General features: G+C 51.3%; 3 protein-coding genes across 4 annotated transcripts in view; 1 reads left to right on the top strand and 2 right to left on the bottom strand.

Moving 5' to 3' along the window:
- Nucleotides 1-3189, bottom strand: part of LOC126569116 (uncharacterized) — a 6393-nt gene extending 3204 nt beyond the window's left edge. Inside the window, exon 1 of the mRNA XM_050225998.1 lies at nucleotides 1283-3189. Within this exon, the coding sequence (XP_050081955.1) occupies nucleotides 1283-2035 (753 nt within the window). The 5' untranslated portion in view covers nucleotides 2036-3189. The remainder of the gene's footprint in view (nucleotides 1-1282) is intronic.
- Nucleotides 1-7424, bottom strand: part of LOC126569117 (ATP-binding cassette sub-family G member 5) — a 12056-nt gene extending 4632 nt beyond the window's left edge. Inside the window, exons 1-4 of the mRNA XM_050225999.1 lie at nucleotides 7118-7424; nucleotides 6609-6908; nucleotides 6226-6524; nucleotides 6018-6161 (exon numbers count right to left, since the gene is read on the bottom strand). Coding sequence (XP_050081956.1) covers nucleotides 6018-6161; nucleotides 6226-6524; nucleotides 6609-6908; nucleotides 7118-7171 — 797 coding nt within the window. The 5' untranslated portion in view covers nucleotides 7172-7424. The remainder of the gene's footprint in view (nucleotides 1-6017; nucleotides 6162-6225; nucleotides 6525-6608; nucleotides 6909-7117) is intronic.
- A 697-nt stretch (nucleotides 7425-8121) lies between these two features.
- LOC126580922 (ATP-binding cassette sub-family G member 5) overlaps nucleotides 8122-25214 on the top strand; it is a 29057-nt gene continuing 11964 nt past the window's right edge. Inside the window, exons 1-2 of one of the 2 annotated variants that reach the window (XM_050244273.1) lie at nucleotides 8122-8257; nucleotides 9786-10421. The gene's annotated coding sequence lies outside the window, so the exon portion shown is untranslated. Of the gene's footprint in view, nucleotides 8325-9785; nucleotides 10422-25214 lie in introns of both variants that reach the window. The other variant, XM_050244272.1, reaches the window with a different exon arrangement.

The raw sequence follows: 25214 nt of genomic DNA, 5'->3' as shown, positions 1-25214 counted from the left end.
ATTCAGCAAAACAAAACTTCACACACAACACAACAAAACCCGGCAAATTCCCTCTTTCACTCGCTCTCTCTCGCTATGCTGCGGTGTCTCTCTTTTTCTCTCTCTCTCTCTCTGTCTTCGCTACAACAACCGCCGTTGCCGCCGACGGGGCCTGCATCTCGCTACCAGGAAGCGCGAGATGCACGGAGCGCTGATTGCGAGAGGCCGCCGCTTGCGAGAACGAAGAGCGCGCGATTTGCTCCACGAAACACGCTTAACCCTTTGGGGCACAACAGCAGCAGCAGCAGGTCCGCTGAATATCAAAACAACTCAAAACACAAGTAGGCTTGTGGCAGAAAGAGTGAACATCACACCAAGCTGCATCGAATGATCGAAAACTGAAAATTATTACCTAACCTCGTAACTTACTCTTCTATTCTGATGCAACCATTTTATAACGGATCAAAACACGATCCACCTTACTGTACCAAATGAATTCCCGGCCAAGCCGTCGATCGATACCTGATTCGAACGTGTCCTTCAAACTCATTCCGAGTACAATACCCAGCCAACTAGACTCGAGAGCCTTTTGTACCGTGGTTGTTCCCGGAGCGAGAAGTAAAATTTGAAAACAAACGCCCCCCTTTTCGGTTAGCGCGCCGCTTTGGTGCAAGGGTTTAAGCGAACGCACAGCCGAGAGCCACATCCAGAGATGAAACGCCGGGCACGGCGACAGTGGAGGCAGCGGGGAGCATGTCGAATTGAGACAAGAAGCGGGGGGGGGGGGGCTTTCGGGGACTCACTCTTTCGCGCACGCTCGCGCTCTTTCTCTCTCTGGCCTTCTCTCGCCCCCAAACAATCCACCATTCGAGTGTGCGTTTTGCGTGACCAACGCCACCGCAATACCACTTGCCTTCCTCCTCCCCTGTAACCCTTCAGCGTGCGACCACCACTTACACACATGGCGATCGAGACGCGCATCGCTCCTGCGGCCGCCGTGACAAACACGCACTGGGCCCGTGACAAAGCGAGACGGAAGGTAGCGACCGATGGCATGAGGAAGACCAAGACGACGCTGACGACGACGACGAGAATGAAGACGAGAATCGCGTGAAGCCATCGAAAAGTGTTGAGTCAAACAACACGCGGCCCACCTTCTCGCAGCAGAGGCACCATGGAAGGAAGAAGTAGAGTGGCAGAGTGAAGCCCAAACGCAATTTCCTGCACGCGAAGCCCCCTTGAGCGCCATTTTGTGTGTCACGCCAGGCCACGCACGCACGCACGCACTCCCTGTCTGGTTTACCTGTATCTCTGGTTCCGGTAGCTCTTCCTTAATGTTAGCCAGCTCCACTGGCAGGTACACGACCTGCTGCTGCTGCTGCTGTTGCTGTTGGTGGTGCTGCTGGCCATCATCGCCACCACCAGGTCCACCGGTGGTACCGAGGAGTAGTGAGGATGCCGCACAGATTGCCGCGGCTGCCACCGAGGAGTTGGAGGAGGAAGTCGATGAGGCGGAGGAGGAAGGTGCCGACATCGGGGAGGTGCTAGCACTGGAACTGGTGCTAGTGCCTCCACTACTGCTACTCGTTGTCGTGCCACTACTGTCGTGCCCATTCTCGTGATCGTGATGATGATGGTGATGAAGATGATCGTGATCATCAGTGGCAGACACGGTGCCGATGCCGGGCCCGGCGCTAGTCGTCGTTGCCGCCGCCGTATCCACCATCATCATCATCATCGCCGCGGCATGGCACTCTTCGTCGTCGCCACTGACAATACCGCTGGATGGCAACGCGTTCGCTACCGCGCCTACTAACGATGAAGTTTGTGTGCAGGACGAGGATGATACTTGGTGGGATGCAGCTACTGCTGCTGCTGCTGCTGCTGCCGTTGTTACTACAGATGACGGTTGTGGTGGTGGTGGCGGTGGTAGTGGAGGCGATTGAGGTGCTGGCGGTACTGGAGGTGGCAGCTGGTGAAGCACGGTCGGTTGCGAAGGAGATGGTGTTGCCATCGTCAGTACCGATTGGTGCTGGTGCTGTAGATCACGACGCATCGTGAAGCCACACGCGAAGAGCAGGCTAGCTTAGGGCGATCGAACGAACACGTTTCCAGCCTCCAGAGTTGCTCTGGCAGGCGCCAATCCGTTTTGCCGTCGAATGGAATGTCCTGCTCCTGCTCCTGCTTTGCGTCCACGTTCTTTGCGTTGCGTTTGTTTTGTCTCTTCTTCGCGCCCGCTCTCTCTCTCTCTTTCCCTCTCTGTCTGGCTTATCTATTCTATACACAGCAAACGGTGGAATGTTTGTTCCGTGTGACACGGCTCTGCCGGTCCCCGCACGTACACGTCGTTCAGTGTCCTTTCTCTTCCGCAATACTCGCTTGAGGTTAAACAACACAGCAACCACGGCTGCTGCTGCTGCTGCTGCTCACGATGCTGATGGTGGCTGCTACCTTGAAAAGGCTTTCGTTACCAGCCCTCACTGTGCGCTCTGTCACCGTTTTGCACGCCCCGGTTTTTTTTTTGTTTGTGAACGCTCACGTGTATGTGTGCGTGATGTTGTGGAAACGCAACGGAGCGTGTGGTTCTACGCAACCCTTCTCCTCGCTGCTGTTGTCACGCACAGAGCACACTCCAACAACAACAACAACAGAAGGAAGAGGAAGAGCGCACAACCCGCGGGCCACACCGAGGAGTGTGCTACGTGCTTCACGGCCGTCGTCGATGGTAGAACGTCGGTGGTCGCAGTTGTTGTTGTTGCTGGTGTTGTTTTCGTCGTCGTGAACTGTGTGCGTGAGATGACGCCATTATGCCCGTGCCGTGCCAACCTGTCCGTTTGTCGCACACCCTTTGCTACCCGGCACGGCTCCTCCTGTTTCTAGCCCCGTAACAGCGGCACCTTTACCGTCCCGGTTTGTGCTGCTGCCGATGCGCACAGCCGCATCACGCACGCTCTACACTCGCAGGACACTAACACACACTCGCGCCGCGTCGTGACACTCGGCGTTATTGATTCACGGACTCTTATTCTGTATCACAATCACAAATTTCGTTCGTTAGTTCGTAAACTTCCTGCGTCGGCACGGAGTGCTGCTGTGGAGCACGCAATTCGCGGAAGCTGATAAGAGATGATAGTGTAGGATGCGAGCCGCTGTACACGTTGGTTGTTGTCGCGCACCGCGAGGAATTGATGGACCTCGGGCTTGTTCTCTCTCGGGAGGACCGCAGCAAAATGACGCCCGCTCCGCGAGACAGCGATGGCGGTGACTACCATCGCGATGGCGATGGCCACGACGAGAGTTCTCTCGCGCTCTCAGCAGCAGCAGCACCAGTACCGGGCACGACGAATGCGCTCCTCGCACGCACGACGCCAACGAAACCCATCCCCGGCACCCGCACCCAGCTTCCCTTCCGTAGAACGCCGCTTCTGCTTCTGCTTCCCATTCCCCCTCTACTTCACGGCTCGTACACGCGGGAGATGGTCGGATCGCAGCAGGTCACGTTTTTCGTTACTTCCATCGCTGCCTCAGCAACCAGCGCTACCTCTTTCGCTCTCTCTCTCTCTCTCTCTCTCTCTCTCTCTCTCTCTCTCTCTCTCTCTCTCTCTCTCTCTCTCTCTCTCTCTTTCCCTCCTCAAACGGCGTGCGAGAAGTCACGGAAATTGTCCAATTCCTTTTTGCTTCACTACCTGTGCCCGCAATAAATGTGAGGACCGGTGAACCAGCCATCCTTATTCTGTCTCCTGGCAGCAGCATCCTCACCAACGGGTGGAAGGAAGGGAACATTCCTGCTTCTCGGGCAGCTTCATGCGGGTGCGAGTGAGTGAGCGAGGAAGAGAGGTGTTCCTTCTTCCTCCAAAAGCTAGCCAGCAGGTTTCTGGGACAATAAGCTTACCTCCCGTGACACCGGACCATTCCTTTATGGTGCTGGAGGGGAATGGCATGGCCAAGGACATAGTAGCGTGGCTGGACTGCAGTCTAGAATTTGAATCTAGTGTCCATTCCATTTCACTAACACTACTGCAAAAAATATTGCAGATCTAGTGACCGACGATAGTTCTGGTCAATAGAAAGATGCCTTCCAAAATCAAAATTCACGCAACAGACGCATATCCCATGGTCCAGCAAATCGCCTTTGGCGATGGCGATTTCGCGTGATTACTACACTCTCAGCGCTTCTTCCCTTTTTTTCGCTCTTGCTACCACTGTTCTGGCTGCCCGGCTTTCCTCACTCCAGCCGATGTGTTGGTCCGGGATGAAAACTAGTTTCTTGACCAACAGAGCAACCGACCAACCGATCGCTCTCCAACGCTCTCGACGCTCTTTGTTTGCTTTCTTCCTTATGCTGCACCTTCCCATCGGCCGTTCGATGTCCGGCACGATCTCTCGTGCGCCACCCCCTTTGAGTTCGTGCAACGAACACACCTCACCGTCCCCTTCCTCGGGAGAGCAGGTCCTCAGCACCGCACACCACTTTACGACGTGGTGATGGTGTGCACGATAGTGCAAACGCACGCAAACCTCCAGAACGTTCAACTCGCGCCCTCTTCTCGCGGTCCCACGCTCTGCGGGCGGTGTGTAGGATGAGCCTTCTTCGTGCGTCAGCATGTCCAGCGTGTGGCACTAGACCGGGGCTCCAGCAAGCTACTACCAATACACACACTCCCAAGAGAGGCACGAGTAGTGAGAAGTGAAATTGCGTTCTCGTTCAACTCGTGCCCCTCGGCTGGTGTTGATGGTGGTGAGTCAGGTTTCGCTTGAATTGTCTCCCGTGGCACGTTGACCACAGGGATTGCGCACGAAATGCACATTCCTCGTTGCACAATGGAACGGAAGTGCCACCATTTTGTACCATGACTCATGGTACAGCCCCACCACCGGTGGTTCACGAGATGGAGACTTTTGTGGAACCCACCAACATAGCTGGCATACACATTGGAGCCACACTGTGAGCGGTGGTGTATGGTCTATTGGCAACATAGAACACATCGAGAATGTAGGTTTTGTTTTGGGGACCTACGGGGGCGGTGAGCGTAAAGTTGTAGACTAGATTTGTCAACAAACATCGCTCTGAGTCACGTTTTACATATTGTTTGGGTTTCTGCTTATTATGTGGGTCTTTAACAGCGTGAAGCTAGGTGGTGGCGCTAGAACATTCTACGTGACTTTAGCGGATACGAATATGATCGGTCAGCGCCATTTTGTCACTCTGTTGCTCGATGGGGCTTTTGTGTTGGAGTGAGCATATAATTTTATGTTAGCTAGTTCGTAACATAAATTGTTTTAAAATCGATGCCACTTTAGAACTTAATTAGTTCTTATTTTCTTTCTTGAAATATAACCATAAATCAAGATATTTAATTTTTATGGCTTAAAAAATGATTACTAGACATGCTTGATAGGTTACAAGACACTAGCAACCTGCAGTAGTAGTCATTTGTTGTCTAACATAAAAGATTAGTGATGATTGCTGTAGATGACAAGGTGACAGTTGACAATTGACAGAGATTTGATGATTTATATTAAGTGATTTCTATATCATTCTATAGTTCAAGATATTCAGCGTGTTTATGATCGATACAACATATTAAAGTGCAAGGTATCTTAACAGTTTGTAAGTAAATTTAGTAAAAAATCGATAAAATGAATCATAGAAGCATACAATATCGTAACATGGAATAGTTTATCAATCTAAATTGGAAATACAACAGAATACATTCAATTACACACTATTAAACTACCCAACAGATCAACAAACAATGGGATGTTTGTCAAACGTTATTCACTATTAATTACAATTAAAATTAACTTTTGACAAAGTCGGTAGGAACTTTTGGCATGCTTAAATATTTTTAAAAAAATAGCTAGCACAAAAATAAATCAATTGTAATTTCAAATATTATAATATCTCCCTAGCGCAATAGATTTCGTCGCATTATCCGTAACATAAAATATAAAGATGTTTCTGTATTACAAATTTGTGGAATGATTCAACATCGTATAGTTTTTGCTAAAAACAAGCCCAGAAGCATTCCACCTACCTTCGATCAACGGTGGACAAGCAGAGATAGTACATCAGTGGGTTCTCGAGCTGCGGACAGGGAAACCCGATTCCATGAAAATACTCGAGCATCGCCCGGGTACCACCGGAGTAAACAGCTCCTCCCAAACACAGAAACAGTGCCCTACAAAGAAACGATCGCAATAAGCACGATTGTCATTCCGCAGATACCGTTCTGAAGTCCACACCTGTCGAGGAACGGGAACACATCCGATCGAGGTTTCTCCAGCGAAAGCAAAATGCCACATCCCGTCTTTTTGGCCGAGTTTGATAGAATGCTGATTAGCAGATAGGCGCTCAGGGGATCGAGACCCTGGGTAGGTTCATCGAGCAGCAACATCACCGGATCGCGCACAAGCTGAATACCGATAGCCAAGCGGCGCTTCTCGCTGATATTCAAGTTTTCCACCTTCTTGTGCGACACCTGGGACAGGGCGAGATCGGCCAGCACCTGGCGTACCTTGGAGCTTTTCAGATAACCACCGAGCTGGAAAAGAGACAGACGGAAGGGAGATTTATTAATAATCAAAAACGTTGTATTATTTGCGACCATCCAGGAACGATTGCCTACGATTGTCGGTGTGTAGTGCAGGGTCTGGGAGACGGTCAGACCGGGAATAAAGTCACAAGCGTGCGTCACATAACCACACCGTTGCTGGAACAAGGATTTCGTCAACGGTGCCCCATTGAGCAGGACCTGTCCGCGCGATGATCCCTCCGAACGCCGGGCTATGACATCCAGCAGGGCCCGCTTGCCGCTACCCTTCGACCCCAGGATGGCCATCACCTCACCGCTGTGCACGGTCAGATGCACTCCCTTCAGCACCAGGGCCGATTGTCCGCCGCCATTAAAACAACCACCGGTGTCAACCTACAAAAACACGCAACAATCGAAATCAAAACAAACGACATCAACGATCGCACAAGACAGGAACCTTGAGTTCCGCTATAGGGCCTCAGTCTCGTGAGGCACGTTCGAGCAACGCTGCGGGAATGCACGGACCGGACGAACGTACACTCACCGACCAACCGACCGACCGACCGCCCGACCGGTTGACCACAACCGGACAATTTACATACCTCCGTCGTATGGTAAATGTTGTGTGCTTCGAGCACGTAGTCACTACCGATCATGATGCTGCTGCTGCTGCTGCTGCCAAAGCAAACGATAGACTTGACGATCACAAGCGACGAACCCCACGCTAACGCACACAAGCACGAAACGGAACGATTTATCGCGCGAGTTCCCGCTCGGGGTGAGTGGGAGCTTAGCACCGAGGCTGGGTTAAACGAGGGCAAAACCTACAACCGACGACTCGTCTGAATGGGCTCCACCGGTAAGCACTGACGCAGTCGGACGCGTCGGACGCAGCAACAACCTCCACCGTTGACGTTGCATTCGTGACTGAGCGCAGTGATCGCGCTCCCGCGAGCATGAAACGATGAAGCGAGCTCACCATTTGTGAGGGAGGGAGGCATCCCCTGATCGCGATTGTACAATACAGTGAGGTGGACGGACGCGATCGTACAGCATTATGGTGTTGGTTTGATTCGGGTATTAAGATTGAAATCTTTGGCCTGGGAAGCACCAGCTACGGTTTCTAGAGACTCCAAGCAAGCATTTAGAAGACTTTCTTCGATCGTTCTACGATCTGCTAAGGATTTGTTTGTAGTTTGTGCGATCGCGATCAGATCATCCTATTTCTAACTGATGCTAGATAACTTTAAAAGCTCCTTTTAAGCTTCTTAACACCTTTTACAACAACACAACAACCTCATTCGATGCTACTTGCGCAACAACGCGAGCAACTTACAACTGAACACTCAAATCGTTGCTGATCTTTTCATCGCCGTGTTGTTTACCTTTTGCCGACACAGTCAGCGCACAGAGCGCCGCTCGATCGTCCATCAAAACCAACACCCCGATCATCGCGTGCACACCGCGAGTACCGGTGCGCGATCGGTGGAGTGTGCGTACGTGCGATCCGTGAGTGACCGCCGAGTCTTTTGATCCGGGGGGCCTCCCGAACCAACATGGCGTCCCGAGCAGCTTAGTTGTAGTTTCGCTTCGCTGCCAGCTAGCAGCCTGTAGCAGCAGCAGCAGCCAGCAGCAGCATCAACATCGACCGCATACTCATCCACAACCTACACTGGAGTGATTTTGGAGTTTCTCCTTCCCGGCAAAGCGATCTAGTTCCTGTGAATGATCGATCGATCAAAGTGAGCAAAAGCAAAGTTTGTGAGCAAAACAGTGCCAAACGATTGCCGCGTTCATCGAGAGTGCGAGGTAGTGAAGTGTTCTTGGTGGATCGTCACAATCCCGGAGAGACCAGAGGGGAGTTTGCTGATGAGGGACAGCAAAACACCGGAGACCTGACCGGAGATCCGGTTCGAGCAGTTCTATCGAACGCTGCCCGAATCTCCAGCCACTGGGGCCGACTCCAGAACTGCCGAACTGCGTGTGTGTCTGTGTGGATAGCGATCGTGTGCGCGATCTGGCGGCATTTACTCATTCACGGATTGCGCTGAACGTAAACTAATTAAAATGCAAAAATCTTCTGTTGACGGTGGCGCTACTTTGTTGTGGGGCTGGATCCAATTTTTGAAGGTTACCAGCCCCAATTGTTTTTGCATTAATGTGTTACCACCACCCACGGCTCCATCACCAGCCCCTAAATGGTGCCTTCCTCTGTTTTGCGTACATGCGCTCTTGGTGCTGCATCACAAAAAGGGGTTTTTTGTGAATATTTTCAAGCATTCGTTTGTGACACGCTCGACACTGATCGTGAATCATCATCATCAACTTCATAGGTGACTCGCGGGCCCGTTGGTCACCTGGTTGCACAATAACTGCATCATGCTGGCTGGCTGGCTGCCTGGCGGGGGGTTTCTGTTCTGCTTTTCGAGAATTTCGCTTCGCTCACCCACACGGTGCTCCAAAAGGGGTCATAGCGAGTTCGAAGAACAACCACCAACACATACACAAGCGGACACAAGCGGAGCAACAGTTCTAAGTAGAAGCAACGGCTGCTGAACCCTCTCCATAAAAGCATCGCTCTGCTTTACGGTTGTCGCCCGCCGGCCAGCACTCGTCTCGTGTTCTCGTCGCGCTAAAAGGCACTTGGCGGTGGGCAACGACCACCAGACCACGATAAGGCTAGGCTGGTGGAACGAAGATGCCACTGGCCTGTGGTCTGCTGTCTGTGTTCTTGGGCGGGTCTGTGTGTGTTGGTATCTTGTCAGGCCAGGCGCAACGACGCGCCAAACGGTCAACCTCGCAAGAACCTCGAGACGCGATCGCGACCGCGGACGATGTTCGTTTTTCTTGAGTCAAAGAAAGAGACATAAAAGGAGAGATGAAGGCAGAGAAAGAGAGAGAGAGAAAAGAGGCGATCGAAGTAGAAGGACAGAAAAAAAGAATGAGAGAAAGAGGAGTAAAGAACAAAAGAAAGCGAACTTCAACATTAACGCTTCGAACAGGCCTTAGGGTCAAGGCAAGGGCCAAGACGTTGAAATCTAATTCTAATTTGTCTGAAGAAGTCTTGCTGCTAGGCCCCTTATCATGCTCACGATCTCGTGATCCACGATAGACAGACACACGAACCTGCGGCAAACATCAAATGGAGATGCTGCGAGCACATTCCAGCGTGTGCTCCTCTTCATCTTCGTATCTCCTCCTCACAGCCACGGCTAATCACACGTTTATCTTTTCCAATTTGGAATTCCTTACACTCTGTTCCCCTCACAGTGATTAGAATTTCGGATTCGGATGTTCGAGATCGACGCTGAGCGTTGAGTGTCGCGGTTTCGAGGTGTGTAAAACAACGCAAGTGGCCTCCCCGCTCCGCCTTCAGGTCTAGGGGGCCTAGAATGGTAAACAGTTAACCTGAATTTCTCTCCCGGCTACCCGTGGAAAATGGTACAGCTCGAGTGACCAGCAGAGCACCCGGTTCCCGGAGTTGTCGAAAATTGTCCGTCAACCGTCAGTGAAACGCGTGTGACCGCGAGCTCGAGCGCACCGAAATTAAAGTCATCAATTTCCGGCCAGGCCTCGCCCGGGAGCCGCCCCGGGAGTGACTGATAAATGTGGTCCAGTTTCCCGCGACCCGAGTTTCTCGGACAATGAAGCTGCGCCGCCGTGTTGTGCCGTGCTGTGCTTTGGTTTAAGGAAAAGTGAAAATAGAATTTATGAGCCCCTAGAGAGTGAGACAGATACAGAGAGAGAAAGAAGCTGCAGCATAAACTGTGTACTGGGTGTCATTGGGCAGAGCGCGATCCTCTGTCGACATCATTTCGCGCGACCATCGTTGAAGATCGATCGTCGAGCTGAGAAGGCGTACGCACTGATCAGCGTGAATCTTAAAACCATTTCTTCATCCCTAAGGTACGTGTGCAATTCCGTCATTTCATTTTTAAATAGTTGAAGTTAGAAATTTGAATTCCCGACGAGGATTTCTTGAAATGAAGTCCCTTCCAGTCCAGACTATAAATATTTGTAGAAAATTTCTTCCATTACGGTACTGCTTTCCAAAAAATAAAAATTTAGACAATAAATCCAATAAATAAGAGTTTAGACAAGGGATTAGAACTCCTCTCCTTGGCCTACCGCATTCGTGGATGAGGAAAATGGGAGAAAAAAAACGACCAAAAGCCAAAGCCACCGAAGCCATGAAAACCAAAAGTAACTCAAGGCTTTCTTGCACCTCCGTGATGACGCTTTTTCGTTCCATTCCGTTCCACCGGTAGTAGCATGGGTGGAATGGAGCGGCCTGTTCCGGTCCCCGGAACACCTCCACCACCATTGCGCGTTCGGCCATGAATTATGGATGAACCTGAAAGCAACTGAACCGTACGCGAGGCGCGCGCTATAGAGGGAAGGCTTTGGTGGCACCCATTTCTTGAGACAAAATGCCGCCCTTTGTGGTTTACCCGAATTTTGGAGCTGGTTCTATGCGCGTGACTGCCGTGGTTTACGGTGATGATGATGATGATTGGTGATGGCGATGACGCGATTCTCATGTGGTCGTGTGCTGTAGCCGCAAGTGGTGCTTTCTTCTTCGAAGCGAATCGAGGATCGCTTCAAGTAAACACGTGCGACCAATGAGGTCACCCACCATCTATATCGCCGCTGCAGCAGCAGTAGCAACTGCGCTCTATTGGGAAAACACTAACCACACATCATCACCAGCGTCACGACATGTGCGCGCGTCATAAAAGTGCAACTGCGCGCGAGCGTGGAAAATGAGTTCGGAAAAGATCGGTTTTTACACGCCCAACAGCACCAATCTGGTGCACCCAATGGACCCTTACCATTATGGACAATCGGGGCGGGTGCTGAGAGGGCGTTTTATGTTGCACTATTTTGTTCCATTAATGGTGCGGTGGCCAATCATAAAAAAAAAACCCGCGGACAGGTCGTTGCGTTGCGTTGATGCAGCTGCATCGAAAAAAGGGAAGGTGGCATTGCATCGCCACGATAACGATGCTGGCAGACAAAACGAACGAACGAACGAACGAACGAGCGAAATGGAGCTAAATTCCTAAAGGTCTTTAGGCCGTTTAGAAAGGATAATCAAAACCGTACCTGAGGCAGCACCCCTAAAGCACTCGAGGGGGGAGAACGGGGGGCACCTTTCAACAAATAACAAGACGACAGCACGGTTTGTTGTGCGCCAGCGCAGGCCTCAGAACGTGCCATATCGCGGTGCCCCCCCGGGTCTGAAATGAGTGACCAATGTTTTGCACAACACGACCTTCTTCGCGATGCCGATGCGATTCAGTCCCCGGGGGCCCGTGGCGGGGGGAAACCTTCGCGACCTTACCACCACCTCCCCATCGGGCCCCACCGGTGGTGAGAAACGACGCCAACACGTACCGTGGAGTAAATGAAAGCATTGAAATGCGAATGCACCACCGCAGATACGGCGAAGGCGAATGCCATTGCGACCGCGAGCTCGATTGCAGTTTGGGAGCATTTTTTTTCTTTTGCTGAGATGCGTGATCAGTTGACTTGGTCGACATATCATAATATTTGTGGCGCTAGTGGTGGTTGGTGATGTCCGTATATGGGGAGCTCTCACTGGCTGGTATCAATTCGCTGCCCCTAGAGTTTTATTAGTAGGAGCGGACAGTATCAGCATGTATTGGGAGCCACAGATCATATTAGTTGCCTTTTGAAGGCACGTTCCTCGTGTTTTACACTACAGGAACAATTTATGTTGCATATTTTATAATAGTAAACTCATCGGCTGGTTGCATGTGTCGAGATTAGTCAACATAACATTACAAACTTCTACAACGATAACATTACAAACTTCTAAAAAGAAAAGTGTGAACTATACTTATCTGGTGAAATAGTAGATACAAACTTCAACCATCATCAATTAAGAGGCAGCTAGATTTTCATGTGAGTCAAAGTAACAACTAAACAACCCCAAAAAGAGAAATAAATAAATAAATGAACACACAGAAAAGTCAAGTCAAATGAAGTCGATCTCCAAACGTGAACAGCAACCTGATAAAGTGTGCTGATACTAAGTCAAAGAAACGAAACATATTGTGGCCATTGGTTAGTTTGAAGCGTAAATACGTTTGTAACATTGTATTAAACAGCAGATGTGGTTTTTTACGGTTATGTGAGAGGCTGATAAGTTGAATTTTAATTCATCACCAAACAGGTCAAACCGATAAGCAACGCTCGCGGTCGTTTAGCGGCCAAGAGCCAGAGCCAGCGTTGGGATGCGATTGGAAATTAGTTCAAGCATCCCTCATAACACCGCACAGCATCGAGCTGCGGGCCAACCAGCTTGTCCTAGTTTGCCGGTCGAAACCGGGAAACGCCACGTAATTCGAATGCTTGTTAAGTCGATTTCTGGATGCGCTGCTTGGGCTAAAATGGTGCGAGTAAAACGGCATGAAACGAACAAGCTGTGTATGCTATGATCGTCAGTTGGTTGGTAGGCAGCATCAGAAAGCTGGCCCGAACTCCGATCGCTGATGACGCCAGTAGGCCAACCCGAATTTTCCGATTCCGATCGCACAGATCGCTGGATTCGATTTTCCATCCCCGATCGTCTGGCTCCCCTTCACACTGCTGTGCTCTCTGCGCCCACAACGATCATGTAAACAAACAATTAAATAATATTTCAATTTACCGCACGCCCTCCTCTCCTCTCTTGTGGCCATGCAGCTCAACTTTTCATGTTGGTGAAAATGCGGAAACGGCACCAATCGCGAGAAGGAGAGAGAGAAATAGAAAGAGGGACCCACTCGTGGACGCCACAGCCACCTTTTTCCTCCGTCCGTTTGGATGGAAATTAGAAACCATGTTTTCTAATCGATTGGCAGAGCAGCATAAGCACCACACCACCCCTCATATGTGGTGCCTCCGATGCTAGTGGGCATGGCATCGAGATGCCACGCACGAAAATCGATCGATCATCCTCCATTTCCGCACGATCGTCGGGGGCAGGGCCGCGAAACGTGCCGCCGTGTCCGCGGTTCGAAATTTGCACTCGTTCGAGGGATTTCACATGGGTGAGAATTGGGTGCGTAGAGCACCAATTTTTTGGGGCTACGTGGCACATAATCCATCAAAATCCATTTTATACCAAACCAGCGAGCCACGCAGCATCGGCAGCGGGCCAAACGGCACCGCACCGAGAGTGGAAATGAGGTTAGCTGCTGTTCGTTCGTTTTCGGTGCTTGTTACTCATGTTGCTCGTGCTGCTGCTGCTGTTGTTGCTACTCCGAAGCGTTTATTGCAAATTCGGTGTGCACGCATTCCACGGATCGTGCTCGTACCGGACACAGAACACGGTACGGTAACGACAACGTGCGGGCAAGTCTTTTGGGTACAAAAGAGAAATTTCAATTTGCAAACATCGCCAACCGCCAACCGAATGTTTTTGTACTCCTTGTGTGCGCTCTCTCGCGGCGACATTTGTGGATGCGACGCACGTTCGGAATTGATTTGATGCCGAGAAGGAATTGACCTGATCAAGGCTCTCGAGGGTGTATTCCGCTTGTTCACGACAACCGCGACGACGACGACGACGACACGCCAGCTGTCGTGCTGCGATTCAATTTGTCCAAACATTCCACTCCCGAAATCAATCCGACGATCCGACGATCGGGAGAAGGATGTCCAGCCAACAGCAAAAAAAAACCTGTTTCTGTCGAAATCCGTTACTCAGCGAGCGAGGGATAAACGATGTTCGATGACAAAAACACATTAACGTTCGTTCGATCATTAGGTCAACCGTGCCGTGCTGGTGATGCTGTTCGTTCGAGGTCATTGAACGGATCGGCTGCTCACGAAGGGTTTAAGAATTCCCTTTGGAATGTCAGGCGAGTGAGGGAGCATCAAAAGACCATAATCCACCACTGAGAGCACTCATGCTGGGTCCATTTTACGATCGATTGCGCATTCCACAGCCAGCCAGCGGGTTCAGTCGCAGCCGGGTGGATTGTCATGGAACGCAGCAATTAGCAGCGAGCATTACCACCCCGGCCATTACCTTCCGCGATCCTCGAAATGGTGCAGCAGGTCAATCCCGGGGCCCGGGGGCCTCGATCACTGACTTTCTTTCACATTCGCGTTCCCTTCTCATGGCTTTGGGGCGATGCGGCGCTACTCTCCGCGGTAATGGTAGGTTGCAGCACCATCGTGATCGTGCCAACATCGAAGAAATTGCTCATCGAAGAAACAATACGATCGATCCGAGTTCGAAGGTGCTGCTGGGTGGAGAGTGTGCGCAGATTTTTTGCCATAAAAAACACACTCCCCCTCATACCGTCTCACCGGTGCTCGCGCGGCCACTCGCTCACATGCTGCTGCACCGCATTCACCTGTGGCATCGGCATGTTGCCTCTGTTCCGTTTTCGGCCCGAACCGATCCGAAAGTGAAAAGCCCCAGTGTGTGGCCCAGTGGTGCTATAGAGCCAGGACAGAGCAAAGAGAGTGAAACTTTCGCCCCCAAACGATGTTCGAATAATAATAAAACAAAAAAGTGACGGCACAAAAAAAAACAGCATGGAAAAGAATAAGACATCGGCGAAAGGTGCCGCCGCCAACGACGACGACGACGAGACAAAACATGTTGATCATCGCAAGTGGTGAAGTGACTCGTCACAAAACATAGACATTGGCATGCACCATCCATGAGTGCAGTGCACGCGTACCCGATGCGAGATTGGTTCCCCCCCCCCCCCGGGTTCCTTCAACGCGCGAAGATGCTTTTGGTCGATTGTTCTGCACTTTTACTTTGCAGCCGCCGGTTTTATGTGCCGGGAGCGAAAGGCCGGCGCCACCACACGTGCTGTTGCTGCTGCTGCAGAAGCTGAGCTCCGAAAGACGAAAGACTTCAATGCGCTGTACCGGCGGTCATGGTGGCAGTAAGCGACGAACCCTTCCGGAGACGAGTGGGTTGCTACGATGTGCTTGCGAGTGTCAAGATATTGTTGCATTGTTGCTAATGCACGGTAGCGCCGGAGAGCGAGCGCCACTCCAAGGGGTCCAAGGGAACGTGCTACATCGTGGTTCCGATTAGCGAGGAATGCACGCTGGCCACACGGGATGTGCGCGGCTGTTGTCGTCCGCGAATGATAAATGAGCGAATGCAGCACAAGACCAACGTATGCGCGCTCTCTCTCTCTCTCTCACCCTCCCTCCCTCAATTCTGACGCTTTCTTCTGACTCGGCGACCGGGAAAAACCTGTTTCGAGGACTTTTGTGCAAGGTTGTTGGCCGTCGCATTATGGCCGCACCTTAAAGCGGCTGACCAGCGTTCGTTCGTTCGTTCGTTCGCTCATTACCTTCGAGCGTTCCTCCGTATTGAAGCCATCATGCTGATGATTGTTGATGGTGATGCTGATGATGAGTGTGGCGGTGGGAAGGGGGATAATTTTGACCTCAAATCCATCGACGCCCCACCACTCCGGACCCCACTGCGGTCTCAGTGGGTTGATGGAGTGATTTTGGAGATTGTGGCGGCTCGGAATCGGAAAGAAAGTTGGTCAGTACTGTCAGTGGCACGACGAGGGCACCGCGAGAGCACCCGGGACGTGGCCATTATGTGGCTTTTCGATTTGATTCGCCTGCGCTTTTCTCTCTCCACTTGGAATTTAGATAATTCCTTCCTCGACCAGAGACAAAGGGAACTGCTTTCAAGTGAAACATCATCATCATCATCATCATCAGCATCATCTGTGTGGTATCTTATCGCGGTTCGAGTGCACTGTGGACGATTGCGTGGTGTAGGAATTAAGGATTTAGTGAAATTGTTTTTAATTCATTCAATCCCCACCAAGGCCAAAAAAATCATTGCTCATCATTTCCATTGCAAAGATTCCAGGCGATTAATCAACTCTAGTAGATTGGCGTCAAAGACCTCGGACTAATCCGCTCCGGAATGGGTTCGCTGGTAGGCTGTACAGTTTGATGGCGTTTTACGTTTGCGGCTGTGGGGAAATTGTGGGTATAAAAATATGAATTAAAATTTCGAACCAAACACACACCCAGCGCGCAGCACGCTCGCGCAGCATAAAACACGGAGAGCCCGCGGAACGAACGGCGACATGGTGTGGAACAGTGGCCACAAGGCCTGGCTGGCGCTGGTGCTGGCCCCGGTCATGGTGTCACGGTGTGTGTCTTCACGAAATGACTAATTGTTGGGTCTGTGGCCCGGTGATTCGGTTTAGTACCGGTTCCTGCACCGTCACTGTGCTGTGCGCCAGTGATTTGAATTCATTTAATTGCCGGCCCCATACCGCGTGGTGTTTAACGTCACCGCTGGACTCCCCCCGGAGCTGTTCGGTGACGGTGGAGGGAATGGAAGAGCGATAGAAAGACAGACAGACAGACAGAGAGAGAGAGATTAGAAGAAGTATCAGTGGCATCATCAATCCGGAGACCCAAAAAGGGTTTATCACAGGATTAGCGTCGTACATAGGAGTCCAAGTTGTTCTTCGAAGTCTTCAAGGAAAACCGCTTCAAGAAGTGGCCACTACTTCGCGTATTTTCCACTAACATCGCATGATGAACTTTCTCAAACCTCAGCCAGGAACATTTTACATTTGATTTGTAGAGCCCCCCATTAATTGCAGCCACTATCCCCTTGCTCCTCGGCCCCGGTCACATCAACCCGAATCACTTGACAAATTGGAGCTCCGTGGAGCACTCCGGACACTTCAGAGGCAGACCAGAGCGGAGAGCAGGGCCAGAGGACTACGAACACGGTCATAAACAAATGTCACAAAGAGAAACACTTCCTTTTTCCCGGCCCTGCGAGAGTCACACTTTCTTTCACTTTCCATACCGTGGCACGGCCACTTACCGCGTCGCGTTGTGACCCCCAGGCGCACGCACGGCCGGCTTCTTGTGCTCTGGTTGTTTGCATAAGTCCCAGTAATGTGCATGCATGCGTGCGAGTGTGTGCGTATTAATGAAATGATTCGCTCGCGAACGCGAAAGTTTCGAACGCATCTCGGGATCAAACTGCTCCATCGGTCACTCAACTTTCGCCCAACGGACCCCGGGCGTCCCGTTCCGTGCCATGGGAATCAAATATTCCAAAAATGAAAATACTCGCTTCCCCCGGGGTGGCTGGCTGGAATAAGGGGAAACCGGTTTGGCACCGGCCGAGTGGCAGAGACACACAAACCTTGGCCGCCGGAGACCAAAAGGAGGATTACCACCGAATAACGACGACGGTCCACCAAGGGACGCTTTGGACGGCGCTGAGCTGACAATGCGAAGCTTTGGTGGCTCTCTGGCACTGCCGCAGCTAATTGAATTCGATTCGTGCTTTGGTGCGCTGATATGCTGATCCTCTACGCCACTTATGGACCTTGCCGGTGCCGCACTTTGCTGGAGAACGCCCATGGTTGGAAAGCGAGTTGAGGCTCCAAAACCGGCGCCACCTGACGTCCATTCGAACTCAGAGGAATTCCATTCTCCTGAAGAACGGAGAAGTACTCGAGAAAGGGCTCTAATGAGGAGCTCTCCTCTGCTTGATCAAGCACAATGCGGCTATCAAATCGGACAGCGAAGCAGCTGGCTTGCTGTGGCTGGCTGGCATATTAGACGATGCGATGCCAAATTGAATCGAATCTGAATCCGCCGCATCGCTCCTCAAGCGATCGTTGATCGATACCTTGGCATTGTTTCGGTTGGTTTGTTATGTAAAAGAAAAACACCTTCGCTCATCATGCTTCTCGCTAGCACGTCTTGCAAGTACCACTCGCCGCAGAGGCCATGTCTATCTCTCATTTGGATAGGGATTTCTAGTTGAGCCGCGGGCCGGGCTCTTCTACGTCTACCAAAACCACATCGATACGGGTGTCCCGTTAGAATCACATTGGTGTAGCGCCGGGAGCCAGGGAGGGTAATGATACTTAAATACGCTTTTAAGATACCGTACACTGCGCTCGCTCGCGCCCAGAACGTGCGAGGATCGTCGAATCGTTCTCGTTCTCAGTCCGCTCGCTCTAAGGTTGGGCGTGAATTAGAATAAAGACAACAGCGCCCGGTACCTCAGAATAAACATACACCGACGGCTGGCTGGAGGGGAAGAGAGGAAGAGAGGAAAAGGAAACGGTCATTATCGGCTTTAGCTAACGGAGTAGCACTTTCTTAGCGCGATCGATCGATCGACCGGTGATTAAGCCATTTAACCCATTTTTTTTCGGAGGATGCACCAGCGGATCGGATCCGATGTAATTGCAACCGGGAACCGATCGAGCTGTTATCGGTCTTTATCGCTGCTCGTTGCTTGCAAGCACGCGCGCCACTAGACGAACGCTATAACGAGTGAGGTGGTGATTGCGGAGCGGATAAACCCACCCCAAGCGGTTAAGATTGCCGTACGGATCGAGATCGTAACGTCATCGGAATGTAATAAACGCGATCACTAGTGTGTTTCAATTACATTGTTTAATCCATTACATAAAATGCTACAAACACATCTAAAGCATCAAGTCACAACACACGATCACCACCACCACCGTCTCAGCGAGTGACTCAATCGCAATCGCGAACAAGAAACCCTCAGAACGCAGCCTCAGAGCGACACACAGAACGAGAATGTCCGCAAAAGCAAGAGAAAGAGAGAGAGAGATGGAGTTCGCTACGGCGCACGGGAAGGGTCATTGGCACAAAACCACACACACCCCCGCACCGTCCTCGTGATCATCGCTCGCGATCACCTCCGTCGTTGGATCTTCCTATGGCGACGACGACGCACACGTTTAGCCCCGTTGCCGGGTTGGTTGGTTGCACGTGAACGCGAACATAAATTCAACTGCCAGCCAACCAGCCAGCCAGCCCTCCAGCCACGATGCGTGATGCGCGGAGCGGAGAGCTCCAACTCCCGACAGTCTGCCAGCTAGAAGCACGGTCCAAGGTTAAGAAGGCGGTTATTACGGCGATGGTGGGCGGACATTGAAGTTGCCAGCAGCAGCAGCAGCAGCAGCGAATGATGATGGTGAAGAACACCAACGATCGAAACAAGCTGCTAGCGAGCGCGTTTTCGCTGTCTAAAGATGGAAGAAAAGTCCAAAGTTTTTCGATCTTGAACTTGTCCACCCCGGGGGCATCTAATAGTAATAGCGAAGCGTTGCATTTGCAGTTGGAGAGCCAAGTTTCGGGGTCATGTTTTGGAAGGAACATTTTGACAGCTTTCGGTTGGTTTTGTCGTGGGCTGTGACGTGCTGTGAGGTTACTCAAAACATCAAAAGCAGGAAGCTGCCTACTGGAGTTCCCGTTCTGTGTGGTAGCCATCACCATCATCATCATCGTGATCTGGCTGGCATGCTGGTGGCACTAGCCCTGCATACGCTTAAACCAGGGAACGCTTATCGGACGAACAAGTTCAGCGACTTCTCTCTGTACCTCACACAAACACAGAGAACGCACCAAGCGTTGGTGGTTGCGGTGGAAATGGCTACGGCCAACTTCGATGCTTGCTTCGCATCCACAGCGCCAGCAGGAAAAGCGTGCTCGACGTTGCTTACTGCAGCGACACCACGCGATCCTCGACCCAGCCATCCAGCGGACGACGATCTGCGTGCTAGGTATGAAGCTGGGGCCGCTAGGGGCGCTCAACACAACACGATAGAGCACGCCGGTTGGTGACTTTGCTTGAGGATGAGTTTCGAGTTACTTTGCGTCCTCAGCATCCCCTTGCTAAGCGTCCAGCGGACATTCAACGAGACAGCCACCAGCAAATCAGCTCCAAACATGGAACGTTGCATCTGCTGCGCCCGGTTGGGCTACTGGGCGATCGCGTTCCAGCGTCAAAAGGCGCGTCGCATGCTGAGATCCCGGGCCGGTGCCTCCTTCTTTACAGTTACGTTTTCGTGTTCGTTTTGCGAGCTCCTTCTTGGCGCTAGGTATTGAGTCAGAGAGCTCGAAAAACCGTGAAAACCATCGCCAGAACCGCATCGATTGAGCTTCGGTGACTCACAGCCGGGCCGGGCACCGAAATTTTAGACTGGCTGGCAAGCGTTGCTAATGTTCTTTAAGGTTTTTGGTTGAGAAACGTTGCCACCTTGATTCGGGATATACATTAGGGGCTCTCTTTGGAGCTTTCCTCCACAAGCCGCCGGGAGTCATTTGCTACAAATCACACGATCGAGGACGGAGTAGAGTGAGACACGAGTAGAGCGACCGTGGCAAGACGGAGAGATCATTTGTCGACTCCGAGCGACCGTGTTGTTTGCGTGTGCTCCACGCGGTTTACGGCCGCCACCGGGAGGGGTGGGGCAACTCGGGGCAATAATCTTCGAATGGGGCGCACCGCTAAAGAAGACTTTTACTTTAATGGCTTTTCTTCAATTTCCCTTCGCGATGCTACCGGTGTTGACGATGGGAACCGACCGATGGGTGTTTGAGTGTGAGGCGAAAATTTAGAAAAAAATAAAATCTCGCGAAAGGGAATTGACGCACGGACCCGGCAGGACCGCCTAGTCATGGTGCCGTCAGCCAGTCAGTCAGCACCTTTTGTGGATTTCTCGATCTCGCAGCATTTTCTCAAAGCTTGCAGAATGGCGGAACCATGAATGGACATCGGGACATTCGCGGGACTGGTTTTCGGATCCAGCAGCGTCCCAAGGTCACTCGACGCATAAAATCGGAATAAAACACTAAACACTCGCCACGCAGTGGGAACACTAAACACGAGGACCTGTCTGCTCTAGTTGTTTGATCCACTAGCGAGCGCGATGTGGTTTTGAAGTCTGTGTGGCCGATGTGGAATAGGTCAGTGAGGTAAGGCTCCCGTCCAGCCGTTGGCCAGATCACTTGGTTGGCTTTAAACACTGTGAAAAAGATCTCATAAATTATTCGATCCAACAGCAACAGCCGCAGCTCGGTGGATTGTTCATGCATTTTTGATTTTGGCCGTGGCGTGGAATGGGTTGTGACGTTTGAACGGGGAGGCCCCAATTCCCACCAACCGAGTCCAAACTGAAATGACACCGAAATCGAGCAATGCAATCGAGCCGAGCTCCGATGGTGGTGTGGTTTTTGATTTTTGTAGCAACACCTACTGCACCAACGAGTGCCCGAGCGTCAGGCGGCCTGCCTTTTGTGGCTCAAGGTCGTAAAAATTGTCCAACCGGAACATGGTCCGTAATGCGCCCGGCCACCGGACCGAATGGGGAGCACGCGCGCCAAATGTGCAAAACAAAAAACAAAAAAAAAGCAACGCGCGCGCCTCACGCAGACATGATACGGTCTCTCAAGCTGGCATGTCATGTCCTCGCTCAGACACTCCACAGAGGCTTTTTTGGACCTCCAATCTCATCTGGCAAGAGCCAACAGCTGGTCTCGAGTGCGGGTCTCGGATCGGATTGCAGCGGCTGGTCGATTATCAAATCTAACGGTGATAGCCACCGACACCGATAAACAACCGAACAACCGGGCGAGCCGGTTACATTATGCAACCGCCGTTGCACTTTTACGAAGCAGCACGGCAGCGGCCATTTCGTCTGCCTTTGACTGGAAATGCAACGCAACGCAACGGAGCGCACGCAAAGGGCGCACTGGATCGCGCTGGATCTGGACAAACTGGTCTCCCCCAGAAACGGCATTCCTGTCGGTGCCTGGTCCTGGTCTAGCATGTTTTGAGCTTCGCTACGCCTGCACATCCGCAGACTGGTTGGTTTCAAGTGCAAACCGTCGGTTCCTCCAACGCACGGATGCGCCAACGCATCATCATCGTTGCTGCTGTGGCTGCTGCTGCTACGTGGCCTTCACCTATTACGACGGCCACCTCATTGCGTTGGCATTTACTTAGCAGCGAGCGTCGTAGATCTGGCGTTTGATTCGTTGTTGTCCAGTAAAAACCAGCCCGAGATGCTTCTTGGCGGACGCATAAAGTTTAACATTTAATTAAACTTCTCGTCTTCCTCCTCCTCTAGTGTCCAGCATTGTCAATCGGATCGCATTCTGCTGCAGTAACCGATGCCACGTCGTACTTCCTTACGTCCCATGCGTGGCCTCGACTGCGATCGTTTTGCTTTATTGTTTGCACGTTTTCTCTCTCTCGCTCTCTGCTCATCCTGGTTGTGCACCGCAAAGACAATCCATCGTGAGGTCAGCCCCAGTCTCGCAGTCGTTTATTTTTATTTCCTAATTCGGACGGCGTAATCTGCGGCCGGCGGAAGGAAGGAAGGACCAGCGCTGGCGGATGCAATTCCATCACCTCGTGCGAAAACGGAAACGGATTAGTATTCCAAGCGAGTATTCCGCTGCTGTCAACGCTGCTGTTTGTGTGCGCAAAGAAGTGCTTTACCGGTCCAGGGGAACTTCGCGAACTCGCGAAGAGGGAGACAACGTCCATTTCTTCTTCACCTTGGCCAGTGCGGTATCATCACGGCTTCTCCGTTTGGCCACTTAATTGAATGACCCGCTGGCTGGAGCTGGCTCGTTATAATGTATTCCATTACCGAAGGTTTGCCAAATGATGATGGTTGGTTTTTTGTGGCGCGGGATTTTAATTGAAAAATAAACAAAAATGCCGCTAGTAGACAGGAAGAGACGGGAGCCATAAAGACGCAGACGAAGAGTGATGGGAGCGTGGTACAGAAATGGATATAAAAGAAAAAAAAGGTCGCATTTGCATGGCCACTGGCCGGCAGGCCACTCTCTCTCTCTCTCGCGCTGGTCAATATTTATGGTTCGGAAGTAAATCACGCATAAATATGGGATTGGGAGCGCTCCCATTTCTCGTAGTGGCTGCACACAATTGTGACAAACAATTCACCACAAATAAATGACAGTTTTGCTGCATCCAAGAGTGCAATGGAATGCGGCGGTAAAATCGATTGTTTGGAACCGCTTTTCCGATTCCTGGGTGTGGTTTATGCTCATACTGTTCAATGACCACTGATCGATAATGGTTGGGAGAGAAAGCCCACCCCGAAGCACACCACAAAGCCAATCCCTTTTCAAACTAGGAAGTCGAGAGCCAATCCCCGGAAATGGCGTTGTGGTCTGGCATGGACTGCCAACAATCTGTCGTTCTATTGTTTGACGAGCGCGGAAGTAAAAACCTTCAACCGGCGCATGACCTGCGTGTGCCAGCGATTTGTACGATTTGGCCCTTGGAGATGCCGACTCGACTCGCGGTGCATTCCTGGTGGTTCAAATGTTGCCCAAAAGCTCAAGGTCATCCAGTGGTCTGCGTTTGTTTATGCTCTCTGTCTTACCAAATTGTTGTCCGCGTCCATTGTGTCTGGAGCGTTTTGTTGGTTAGAACACTTTTCCCGCTTCGCACAGTCGAATGGATGGATGTGAAGCGCATTTGTTTACCCCGATTCCGGTTTGCCGGTTGCATTTGTTTGTTTTTGGGCCTTTTGTGTGGCCAGTTCCTTATTGTTTGACGCTTCATGGCCGTTTTGGAGGAAGCAGGGGGGTCGATGGGTCTCAAATTTTCTGAATAATTTTACACTTGCAGCTGTCATCCAAGAGTGCCTTGCGTAGAGATTCAACCAAATTGAAACCGAATTATACAAGTATAACAATAATATTGAAGGATGTTTTGCATTTTGGTTATTAGATTAACAATTTCCATTTCACCCAAAACCACGATGGCATCTAATGATCCTTCTGCACGAAGCTGGATCACGTAACGCGACGACTAACTTTCACTGTCCTTACATTCACGTCCATTGACAAATTATCGAAGATATGGAAAAGCTTTATGGAAAACCCAAGAGATCATCGCATAATTTACCACACACACACACACACAGACACGCCCGATCGTTGGCAACATTAGCGTGAAATCGAAAGAAAGTCTCGGTTGGATCGTTTTGGTTCGGCGGTACACCTTGGCGCCATGCCGGGCGGGTGGGAGGGTACGAGAAACCTAATGAATCCAAAACTGATTATCTTCAAAGTGTTAATGGGCACCACCGCTCTGGGAGGGTGGGTGGGAGGGCGCCCATTGTAATTAAAGTCTACTTTACGTCGAGCGGCAACCGAAATGATAAACCATAATATCAGAGAACCGCTATCTACCGGCATCTCACGAGCTGCTGACGGCACCTCACGAATCGGAGATGCTTAACCTCACCACCCACACCACCACCCCCTCCTACTCCCACCCTTTTTGGCTGGCTGCAAGGGAATGGCTGCGCTATCAGCGACAGGGTACGGCACGCTTCTCAAAAGCCGCATTTATGTTTGGAGCATTTTCCGTCAAATATCTTTATTGAACCTAATTGCAGCCCCCCCGCCCCCCAAGCCCCCACCCCTCAATTCCCGTGCATTCTCCCGGCACACAAACACAAACACACCATCGCGTGCACTTTCTCCCACGAGCACGTGACCGCGACGGAGACCGGAGACCGGCGATTCCCATGCTCCAAATTTGTCATCGCGTCACCCCAAAGCAGACTCTCACTCTCACTTCTCTCACCTTAAGGCGTGTCACTGAATTCGTTGAATTTTATGACCAGCTTAACCTTTCTTCACCTGTGCCGGTGCGCGCATTTTCCTCGCTCGCGACAGCCACTCATTAACATTAGCGCACCCCTTTTGGCCTTTAACTGGGTCCCCACGGGGGCCCCCGGTTGTAGGTTTAGGGTGGTAGGGCTTTCTCACCAGTCCAGCAGCAACCACCAGAGTCCGGAGAATGATCGCGAATCGATTTGCAGCATTTCATCCATG

Source organism: Anopheles aquasalis, chromosome 2, assembly GCF_943734665.1.
Source record: "Anopheles aquasalis chromosome 2, idAnoAquaMG_Q_19, whole genome shotgun sequence".
Taxonomy (NCBI): Eukaryota; Metazoa; Arthropoda; class Insecta; order Diptera; family Culicidae; genus Anopheles; species Anopheles aquasalis.
Note: the sequence above shows the minus strand (reverse complement) of the source record. Positions and strands in the feature narration are given on the sequence as shown.